Source organism: Haliotis rubra, unplaced genomic scaffold, assembly GCF_003918875.1.
Source record: "Haliotis rubra isolate DU_JTF1 unplaced genomic scaffold, ASM391887v1 Scf413, whole genome shotgun sequence".
NCBI classification, from domain to species: Eukaryota; Metazoa; Mollusca; class Gastropoda; order Lepetellida; family Haliotidae; genus Haliotis; species Haliotis rubra.
In genome coordinates this window covers 247,711-260,345 of record NW_025767095.1, presented here as the reverse complement: position 1 = coordinate 260,345, position 12,635 = coordinate 247,711, and the positions used below count along the sequence as shown (strand labels likewise).

The 12,635-nt window shown below is 39.8% G+C and overlaps 1 protein-coding gene across 1 annotated transcript in view; it reads right to left on the bottom strand.

The window, feature by feature from the left end:
• Positions 1-1,503: 1,503 nt before the first annotated feature.
• The window catches only part of LOC124288165 (di-N-acetylchitobiase-like), a 119,868-nt gene continuing 108,736 nt past the window's right edge, over positions 1,504-12,635 (bottom strand). Inside the window, exons 8-9 of the mRNA XM_046724744.1 lie at positions 3,493-3,636; positions 1,504-2,140 (exon numbers count right to left, since the gene is read on the bottom strand). Of these exons, the coding sequence (XP_046580700.1) occupies positions 1,974-2,140; positions 3,493-3,636 (311 nt within the window). The 3' untranslated portion in view covers positions 1,504-1,973. The remainder of the gene's footprint in view (positions 2,141-3,492; positions 3,637-12,635) is intronic.

The window sequence follows — 12,635 nt, the reverse complement described above, 5'->3', positions numbered from 1 at the left end:
ACGAACTCGCGGGGTCCTGTGGAAATCTGTGCATGGGGACACCATCGCCCGACCCTAGGAGCAACTGGCGACAAAGCAGCGATTGACGGCATGTCGTCGTTGATGTCGAGAAATCATCAAAATGATGAGCGTGCTACACATTTTCTATACAACTAACTGAAAATCGTTCCTCATATGACGTCACTGCAGTGCTCTGGCGACAGAGTTACGTAACCTGTCTGTGGTTTCGTTGGCGGGCGAGAGGGAGGCAGGCGACTTTTTGGCAACTTTTAAATGCTCGGTATTAATTAAGTTTTTAAAGAATAAATTTGGTGTTCCGCATAAGACTAACCACAAATCTTTCATATGTAATGGTTAAAAGAGTAACAAAAAACAAAGTTTAGTGGTTCTTTAAACTATTTTGTCATACTAAACGAAGAATGTGCTGATTAGAATGTTTAAATCACAACCTCTGTTGTAATATTCCCATAAGAATGTGCTGATTAGAATGTTCAAATCACAACCTCTGTTGTAATAATCAATTGAGAACGTGCTGATTACTTGAACCATCTCCAAGGGTGAAAGGGTGGATTCACACTGAATCTGCTGCCGTACAGGGCGGAATGGAGGCCTAGGAAACTCTGTATGTGCCTGTAAGGAGACGGATTGTCTGCCTTGCTACAATCGTTGTCATGGTGATGGAGATCCATGTACACTGGAATATCAGTGAACAGGACAGGCCAACCAGAGATGTTCAAACTTTGGCAAACTGGTCAGGAGGGGTGTAACAGCAGCAGTAACCATGACAACACACCAATACAGCCCCTTCACTCCACACTTTCAAGCAAGAGCTGCCATAGTGACAGTAACCAAAGCAACACACCCTCACAACTAGTGGTGTTCCGATGATCGAAAATCGATCGAAAGAAGGATTAAAAATGATTATCAATTGTAAAAAAACATAGTTTCGATTAATTGGAATTTTGTTGTTTTAGTTTAACACACTTGAATGAAGTAAACTAGCTATTAAATTTGACAAATATTCACGAAAAAACATGCGCTCAACAGTGTAAAGCTATGCACATTGTAAAATTTTAACTACTTTTATGGTTTAACTACAATTCCAGTGTCTTTCTTGCATGCATGCATTTCATTGCATGACAGTATTAGTTATAAGGAACATTTATTAGAAAAAAACTAGGGAAAAACCCTTCAAATTGGTGATTTCATTAAACATGTATATATTTCGATTATAATCAATAATCCTCCGATAGTCGATAGTGGATTTGGTTTCTGATTCCCAACACTCCTCCCAACTCCTGCAATATATACTACCATAGCAACAGTAACCATGACAACACAACAGAGTTATAAACATCACAGCTCACATTGACCTGTTAGCAAACAGATGCAAGCTGCATGTGTTGATATTCCATAATAACTCTCTCCCCCCAACACCCCGACCCCAACTGTATAACTACACTCAACTGTCTCTGCACTCAATGCAGAATTGTCTGATCTTCCTTATTACTTTCATAGAATTGTGACATTTTTTCAACTGAGCAAAATAAATTAATACTTGTGCACAAACATAAAAACCAAGTCCACAGGTTAAAACAGCTCTGACTGAAGCCAAAGTAATCTCCACAGTGGGAACCGTCTCCAACAGTTGCTGAACCGAAGTTCAGTGAAATGTTAAGTACTGGAATCAATGTCACAAATTACATCCCTCGGAACAAACAATCATTTCCCAGGACAAAATCAACCTTATCATGTAACAGATGTACCTTCCTTGGGATTTCCAAAAAATAAATGCAGAAAATTCTATGTTGTGTTAATGTGACAGTAAAAGTACACAAAGCCCAGTCCTGCTAAAAATTAGTAAGTCTTGAAATCAGTTTAACCATTGAATCATTTGTACAGGGGGACTCAGTGCTCCAACCTAAGCGAACATTATTTGTTTGTTGTTGGTGAATGGCGACAGCTGCAGATGATCACAAGTTGAGGTCGTCATCTTCATCGTGGTACTCCACCTGGTGGTCTCGCTTGAGCGGAGCACCAGGTGTCTTCCTCACCCGATTCCGCAGACCCAGACACGTGAACAGCACTCCAAGCACCAACCCCAACAGCAGGCAGCCAACAGCAACACCAGCGACAACATCTGGAACATATGTCGGCAGTGAGGGATGTGGTGGGGGTACCAACATGGTGTTTAACCGAAGTTACACTTACCAACATGGTGTTAAACTGAAGTTACACTTACCAACATGGTGTTAAACTGAAGCTACACTTACCTACGTGGTGTTAAACTGAAGCTACACTTACCTACGTGGTGTTTAAACCGAATTTACACTTAGCAACATGGTGTTAGACTGAAGTTACACTTACCAACGTGGTGTTAAACTGAAGATACACTTAAAAGTATTGTATTTTACTGAATGCTACACATTCCAGTGTTATGATAAAAGTACACTTAGCAGCATGGTGTTATGATAAAGGTACACTTACCAGCATGGTGTTATGATAAAGGTACACTTACCAGCATGGTGTTATGATAAAGGTACACTTACCAGCATGGTGTTATGATAAAGGTACACTTAGCAGCATAGTGTGATGATAAAGGTACACTTAGCAGCATGGTGTTATGATAAAGGTACACTTACCAGCATGGTGCTATGATAAAGGTACACTTACCAGCATGGTGTGATGATAAAGGTACCCTTAGCAGCATGGTGTTATGATAAAGGTACACTTACCAGCATGGTGTTATGATAAAGGTACACTTACCAGCATGGTGTGATGATAAAGGTACACTTACCAGCATGGTGTTATGATAAAGGTACACTTACCAGCATGGTGTTATGATAAAGGTACACTTACCAGCATGGTGTGATGATAAAGGTACCCTTAGCAACATGGTGTTATGATAAAGGTACACTTACCAGCATGGTGTTATGATAAAGGTACACTTACCAGCATGGTGTTATGATAAAGGTACACTTAGCAGCATGGTGTTATGATAAAGGTACACTTACCAGCATGATGTTATGATAAAGGTACACTTACCAGCATGGTGTGATGATAAAGGTACACTTAGCAGCATGGTGTTATGATAAAGGTACACTTACCAGCATGGTGTTATGATAAAGGTACACTTAGCAGCATGGTGTTATGATAAAGGTACACTTAGTAGCATGGTGTTATGATAAAAGTACACTTACCATCATGGTGTGATGATAAAGGTACACTTACCAGCATGGTGTTATGATAAAGGTACACTTACCAGGATGATGCTTCACTGGGGAGGTTGTTACATTGGTGTCTGTGGAGCATGGTGTTATGATAAAGGTACACTTACCAGCATGGTGTTATGATAAAGGTACACTTACCAGCATGGTGTTATGATAAAGGTACACTTACCAGCATGGTGTTATGATAAAGGTACACTTAGCACTATGGTGTGATGATAAAGGTACACTTACAAGCATGGTGTTATGATAAAGGTTCACTTACCAGGATGATACTTCACTGGGGGAGGTTGTTGCACTGTTGTCTGTATGATTCCATGCAGCACCCAGTTCCACATGCCCCCCGTAAATCCCACGTTGGCCGGGGTATGGGACTTTGACAGATCCTCAGCAAAGTAAATGGCAATACCTGAAAGAGTTGGTTGACCACTGCAGGTGTATGTAAGCAGCAGAAGGACATGACATGTATCTGAACAGACTGAAGACTACAGGTGTATCTCAACAGACTGAAGACTACAGGTGTATCTCAACAGACTGAAGACTACAGGTGTATCTCAACAGACTGAAGACTACAGGTGTATCTGAACAGACTGAAGACTACAGGTGTATCTCAACAGACTGAAGACTACAGGTGTATCTCAACAGACTGAAGACTACAGGTGTATCTGAACAGACTGAAGACTACAGGTGTATCTCAACAGACTGAAGACTACAGGTGTATCTCAACAGACTGAAGACTACAGGTGCATCTCAACAGACTGAAGACTACAGGTGTATCTCAACAGGCTGAAGACTACAGGTGTATCTCAACAGACTGAAGACTACAGGTGTATCTCATCAAACTGAAGACTACAGGTGTATCTGAACAGACTGAAGACTACAGGTGTATCTCAACAGACTGAAGACTACAGGTGTATCTCAACAGACTGAAGACTACAGGTGTATCTCAACAGACTGAAGACTACAGGTGTATCTCAACAGACTCAAGAAGACTACAGGTGTATCTCAACAAGACTACAGGTGTATCTCAACAGACTGAAGACTACAGGTGTATCTCAACAGACTGAAGACTACAGGTGTATCTGAACAGACTGAAGACTACAGGTGTATCTCATCAAACTGAAGACTACAGGTGTATCTCAACAGACTGAAGACTACAGGTGTATCTCAACAGACTGAAGACTACAGGTGTATCTGAACAGACTGAAGACTACAGGTGTATCTCAACAGACTGAAGACTACAGGTGTATCTCAACAGACTGAAGACTAAGACTACAGAGGTGTATCTCAACAGACTGAGAGACTACAGGTGTATCTGAACAGACACTACAGTATCTCAACAGACTGAAGAAGACTCAACAGAGGTGTATCTCTCAACAGACAGACTGAAGACTACAGGTGTATCTCAACAGAAGACTACAGGTGTATCTCAACAGACTGAAGACTACAGGTGTATCTGAACAGACTGAAGACTACAGGTGTATCTGAAGACTACAGGTGTATCTCAACAACAGACTGAAGACTACAGGTGTATCTCAACAGACTGAAGACTACAGGTGTATCTCAACAGACTGAAGACTACAGGTGTATCTCAACAGACTGAAGACTACAGGTGTATCTCAACAGACTGAAGACTACAGGTGTATCTCAGCAGACTGAAGACTACAGGTGTATCTCAACAGACTGAAGACTACAGGTGTATCTTACTACGGGGGTATCTGTACAGGCTTAATTCTTCAGGTGTATCTTTACACAGGTGTAAGTCAACATCTCAGTTGAAAGACAGACCAGAAAGAAAATCTCATTTCGCAAGTGGAAGGACATTGATCTTCAAGAGTTTCAGCTAGATATGACAACAGCTATTTCTAGCTCTTCAGATCTCTCCGCCAGTGAATATGTTACTCTGTATGACACTCAGCTCAGGAAACTTGCTGACCATCATGCTCCATTGAAGTCCTGTACTGTAACTCTTCATCCAGAATCACCCTGGTATAATGACGAAATTTGATCGGCTAAACGCCTGAGGCGTAAACTCGAGAAACAGTTTAGACACACCAAGTTAGCCATTCATAAGCAGATGCATGACAACCAGAGACATCATGTTGACTCTCTTATGGAGACAGTCAAGTCAAGCTATTACAAAGCTGCACTGCAGGATGTGGATGGACAGAAGGACGTGTTCAGGATAGCTAACAGGCTTCTGTTTTAAGATCACATATACTGTAGGGAGGTACAAATACATAAATCACTAATTGGCATCGTCATAAATGAAACCCCATCATAAACACTACTCATTTCGATCTTTAATTAATTTAAATCGACCTTTTTGACAACAGTGCAGAATTCTCACCCACGAACGAAAATTTCAACCAATCAGAGCGGCGCATCTCTGTGACGTCATATGAGGAATAGATATGAGGGCCGATGCAGAATTCATGTACATTTCAGGGGGTAAATTATCTTGTTTACAGGTTTGTATAAACCTGAAATTGTGACAACTGATGTGAAAAATGAAAGCTATATGTTCTCACAATCTACTGTCATTTAATTTTGTCTCCTGCCTTGCCGAGTTTCCGAGTTACAACTTGTTTTCATAGACGATTCTGTCAAAATGGCTTGGTGTCGCTAGTCCTTATTTGTTCGAACCAGACGTTAGTGATAGCGGTTACGATTAACTTCATCAACCTAAACAGTGCGACATTAAGAAGGGTGGATGCCCATCAGATGCACTTACTTGAAAATATCCCCGGTAGTTCTTGTCTGATTGTAATAAAGTATCAAAACAGTGTGGGCTTTTTCAGGATTTCTAATGCCTAGATGGTATAATGACTGATCCAAATTGATCCAATTTCTGTGGGTTTTGTTACCTCGATATTTAATCATGTCATGTAAAAATATGACGTCTATTACGTATGATATTAAAACTTGACATTCGATTTTTTTGAATCCGTAACTTAAACAACCCTACTTAGCCATTGCTAGAAGAATCTGAAAATTTACTTAGGTAAATAGGTACATACAGCTTTAGCACACAGCAAATGCTTATATGTATTTCTTATGCAACAATGAATCCGTTCGTATTCTCAAAACAGTGTCGGCCCATAAGTTTTCACATGCAATTACAATTGCATGCAATACAGCAATTAATACTCCCTTGTTGAAACCCGTGTTAGGTGGTATATACCTACACATGTTATTTGTCATCATTCACTTGATGGTCAGTTAATGAATTTACAGGTATAATTAGTGGTAACACACTTAGATTACCCGACAAAGGTTCCCATTTGGCATTTCTTGTGTCTGGAGTAAATACTCAACATTATAAACATTGATCAAAGGATTAACTGATAACACGCTGATTGATTAATTACTTTTATCTTACACAGCGGATTTGTCAAAAGGTAGTGTTTATGTATGTAGATTTACTAATCTATACTGAATACACTCTGTCGTGTCTGTGTCTGCGTAAAAACAACCTCCTTCTTTCAAAGGATTAACTGCCAATACATTGATTGAATGCTCATTATTGGCTAACTAAATTACTTTTTTTTAAAGAATTGCGGACATCAAGCAATTAGATGCCAGGTGTGCTATCTTGCAATTGGATGACCATTGAGACTATACACCAATGTGAAATACCTGAAACGATATATCATTTTTTCGTATATTAGACTGTTAAATGACACATCACTTGGAACAGCTGCAGATGAATGCTCATTATTGGCTAACTAAATTACTTTTTTTTAAAGAATGGCGGACATCAAGCAATTAGTTGCCAGGTGTGCTATCTTGCAATTGGGTGACCATCGGGACTATACACCAATGTGAAATACCTGAAACGATATATCACTTTTTCGTATATTAGACTGTTAAATGACACATCACTTGGAACAGATGCAGATGAATGTCATCTCACTCGTTTTTGTGGATATTGAGGGATACATTCCTCGAACAAGCCTGACATTGTTCCTATCACTTTAATCTGTTTTAATTTTAATATTTGCATTTTGTTGTTTTTCATTTGTCGTAGCATTCAACAGAATCATTGTTTTCGCCGTGAAGTGTAATGAGACAGACAACATACACTAGGGCGTGTGTGCGAATTATGATTCACATTGGCAAACTATAAAATGTCTAGATATTACAGTCCAGTTATAAATTCACTATAAGTATCAGCAGATCGTATGCTTTTTATTTAGTTTCAAAATGCATACAAGTATGATTTTAAACTAATTAGGATTAAAAGACCAAATATAAAGACGTACATTGACTAGTATCTACATACTGGTGAGTGGACGTTAACCACGTGAATGTAGCAAGAAATTTATCAGCGCAGTATTGTCACTTCGACCCCCACCTCCGGCTTCCGTGGAAGAAATTGTTATGTTATAAGTTGTGTCATGCAAAATCCTTTTGGTCATGATTCAAATACATATTTAACTACGAGTAGAAAGTAGTTTTGATTTTCTAATTTGATGAAAACAAACCATAATCTCATTAATTCTAACAGACTTTAGCCCGTCACTTTACGATTTTCATCCGCCAGTCTGAGGATAAATGCTATTTAGGTTTGTTTTCACCGAGTTACAAAATCAAAACTCCTTTCTACTGGTATTAAAATATGTATTTGATTGATAGCCAATAGGATTTTGCATGACATAGCTTATAACACAACAATTTCTCTCGTGGAAGCGAGGTGGGTGTCAATATAATACAGTATTATTGTTACTTCGATCACAACCTCGCTTCCGAGGAAGAAATCGTTATGTTACACGTTGTGTCATGGAAAATCTTTATGGTCACCAATCATATACATATGTTACTACAACTAGTAAGAAGTTTTGATTCTTTAACTTCCGTGAAGCGATCTGAATACAAGTAAGATATCGTTTCAGGCTTCCACAACGCTCGCTTTGCACTCACAAACATAACCCATTTAGCACGAACTGCGGGGTCCTGTGGAAATCTGTGCATGGTGACACCATCGCCCGACCACTAGGAGCAATTGACGACAACTCAACGATTCGGCATGTCTTCGTTGATGTCGAGAAATCATCAAAATGACGAGCGTGCTACACACTTAATATACAACTAACTGAAAATCGTTCCTCATATGACGTCACTGCAGTGCTCTGGCGACAGAGATACGTAACCTGTCTGTGGTTTCGTTGGCGGGCGGGAGGGAAGCAGGCGACTTTTTGGCAACTTTTAATCGCTCGGTATTAATTAACCACAAGTTTTTTAAGAATGAATTTGGTGTTCCGCATAAGACTAACCACACATCTTTCATATGTAATAATTAAAAGAGTACAAAAAAACAAAGTTTATTTGTTCTTTAAGGATAATTCCCTGTCTCTTCCTTCTCATACATCCCGTTGATCAATTAGTTGACAAGTTCTCAGACTTCTTTTCCCAGAAGATTTCCACAATCAGAGACTCACTATCACATGATGACCTTCCACACAGTGAGCCCACACCAATAGCTGCATTTCCATGCCTATCCCATTTCCGACCAGCAACAGAAGCAGAGATTGTGAAACTTGTTTCTAAGTCACCGACAAAGTCATGTAATCTTGACCCTATTCCTACATGACTTCTTAAGAACTCTCTGGATACCTTTGCCCCTATATTGACCTCTGTTGTCAATAAATCTTTTCAGGAAGGTATGATGCCGGAAACATTGAAAAATGGAGTTGTAACTCCACTCCTGAAGAAGAAAAATTTAGATCAAAAACTCTTAAAAATTATCGTCCAGTCACAAATTTACCATTCACCTCAAAATTGATTGAGCGTGTGGTCACAACAAGACTCAAGGAACACATGACCTTAAACGGGTGTTTCGAAGTCATGCAATCAGCATACCAGAATTTCCACTCCATGGAAACTGCACTAGTTAAAGTGCACAGTGACATCCTGAAAGCCGTAGACAAAGATGGTGCTGCAGTATCGGTTCTACTTGATTTGAGTAGTGCCTTCGATACTATCGACCATACTATTCTGATGCATACACTTGAGACCAGGATGGGTATTAGAGGAACTGCTCTTCAGTGGTTTGAGTCATACATAGCAGACAGACATCAATCGGTGATCATTGATGGTCACATCTCCAGTGCTAAGAATCTTGCTTATGGCGTGCCCCAGGGATCGGTTCTTGGACCTCTACTTTTCACTATTTATACTTCTCCTCTAGGTGATATCATCATATCCTTCAACCTTGGACTGCATTTATATGCTGACGACACTCAAATTTACATATCAGTCAAACCCTTACTTTCATTGAAGAGTGTGTCAGCTGCATCAAAAACTTGATGTCGTCACACTACCTCAAACTGAATGATGATAAAACTGAACTCATAGTCTTCCACCCTAAGCGTCTCCAACCCAGTATCTCTCTTCCTAAATTCAGCATCGGTCAGTGTGAGATTCAGCCAAACCATGAGGTGCGACACTTGGGAGTTATTTTTGATTCTTCACTGTCCATGGAGCCACACATCAATAACATCTGTAGAAGGGCGTACTACCACATTCGCAACATCGGCATGATTCGACGATACCTGGACGTCAAGACTACAGCATCTCTTGTTCAGGCATATGTAACATCTCGTCTTGACCACCGTGATGCGCTTCTTGTGGGCCTCCCAAATCATCTTATACACAAGCTTCAGAAGGTGCAGAATACTGCAGCCAGAGTGATCTCTCAGTCAGAGAAATCAGACCACATTACTCCCGTTCTTCACTAACTTCATTGGCTTCCCGTCCACTACCGCATAAAATATAAAACTTTACTCCTTGTTTTCAAAAGTATACATGGTCTAGCTCCTCAGTACCTCTGTGATCTGTTCCATCGTTATACTCCTGTACGTTCCCTCCGATCAAATGGCCGGTGTGTTTTGACAATTCCTGTGACTAGGACAAAAACATATGGTGACAAGTCACTCGAGACGACTGGCCCTCATCTCTGGAACAATCTTCCATCTCACCTCAGAACACAACCAGATTTGTGATATCAATACCATCTTATGTATGTATGTATGTATGTATGTATGTATGTATGTATGTATGTATGTATGTATGTATGTATGTATGTATGTATGTATGTATGTATGTATGTATGTATGTATGTATGTATGTATGTATGTATGTATGTATGTATGTATGTATGTATGTATGTATGTACGTACAGGTTTATCTATACAGGTGTAAGTCTACAGGTGTATCTATACAGGTATAACACTACAGGTGTAAGTCTACAGGTGTATCTATACAGGTATAACACTACAAGTGTAAGTCTACAGGTGTATCTATACAGGTATAACACTACAGGTGTAAGTCTACAGGTGTATCTATACAGGTATAAGACTACAGGTGTAAGTCTACTGGTGTATCTATCCAGGTGTAAGACTACAGGTGTAAGTCTACAGGCATATCTAGACAGGTATAAGACTACAGGTGTATCAATACAGGTGTAAGACTACAGGTGTATCTATAGGTGTATCTATACAGGTATAAGACTACAGGTGTAAGTCTCTGGTGTATCTATCCAGGTGTAAGACTACAGGTGTATCTATACAGGTGTAAGACTACAGGTGTATCTATACAGATGTAAGTCTACAGGTGTATCTATACAAGCATAAGGATACAGGTGTATCTATACAGGTGTAAGACTACAGGTGTATCTCTACAGATGTAAGTCTACAGGTGTATCTATACAGGCGTAAGTCTACAGGTGTATTTATACAGGTATAAGACTACAGGTGTATCTATACAGGCGTAAGACTACAGGCATATCTATACAGGCATAAGACTACAGGCATATCTATACAGGCATAAGACTACAGGCATATCTATACAGGCATAAGACTACAGGTGTATCTATACAAGCATAAGACTACAGGTGTATCTATACAGGTGTAAGACTACAGGTGTATCTATACAGGCATAAGACTACAGGTGTATCTATGCAGGTGTAAGACTACAGGTGTATCTACACAGGCATAAGACTACAGGTGTATCTATGCAGGTGTAAGACTACAGGTGTATCTATACAGGTGTAAGACTACAGGTGTATCTATACAGGCATAAGACTACAGGTGTATCTATGCAGGTGTAAGACTACAGGTGTATCTATACAGGTGTAAGACTACAGGTGTATCTATACAGGCATAAGACTACAGGTGTATCTATACAGGCATAAGACTACAGGTGTATCTATACAAGCATAAGGCTACAGGTGTATCTATGCAGGTGTAAGACTACAGGTGTATCTCTACAGGTGTATCTATACAGGTATAAGACTACAGGTGTATCTATACAGGCCTAAGACTACAGGTGTATCTATACAGATGTAAGTCTACAGGTGTATCTATACAGGTGTAAGTCAACAGGTGTATCTATACAGGTGTAAGTCTACAGGTGTATCTATACAGGTGTAAGACTACAGGTGTATCTATACAGGTGTAAGTCTACAGGTGTATCTATACAAGTGTAAATCAATAGGTGTATCTATACAGGTGTAAGTCTACAGGTGTATCTATACAAGTGTAAGTCTACAGGTGTATCTATACAGGTGTAAGTCTACTGGTGTATCTATACAGGTATAAGACTACAGGTGTATCTATACAGGCGTAAGACTACAGGTGTATCAATACAGGCGTAAGACTACAGGCGTAAGTCTACAGGTGTATCTATACAGGCATAAGACTTCAGGTGTAAGTCTACAGGTGTATCTATACAAGTGTAAGTCTACAGGTGTATCTATACAGGCATAAGACTACAGGTGTAAGTCTACAGGTGTATCTATACAAGTGTAAGTCAACAGGTGTATCTATACAGGTGTAAGTCTACAGGTGTATCTATACAGGTGTAAGTCTACAGGCGTATCTGCATTTGAATTGTTTGTTTACCTTTGAGGCCAAAATCATGGACATACTGGTACTTGAGCCTTAGACTGTGGACGTTCTCATACCAGATCTGGTGACACTGGGAAAGGTTGGAAATCTGGAACAGAACCGCAGTAACAGACATGATATATCACTTCATACAAAACAACCAGTGAAGGTCCGGGTTAGAATATTGGCCTTCAGTAACCCATGCTTGTTGTAAGAGGCGACTAACGGGATCGGGTGGTCAGGCTCGCTGACTTGGTTGACACATGTCACAGGTTCCCAATTACGCAGATCAATGCTCATGTTGTTGTATCACTGGATTATCAGGCCCTCACTCGATTATTTACAGACCGCCGCCATATAGCTGGAATATTGCCGAATGTGGCGTAAAACTTAACTCACTCACTCACTCATACAAAACACATTCTGGAAACATGATACATCTCCTATCTAGGAACTATCAACAAAAACACAAAACCCCATCTAGCAAACATCAACACAACCATACAACCCCATCTAGCAA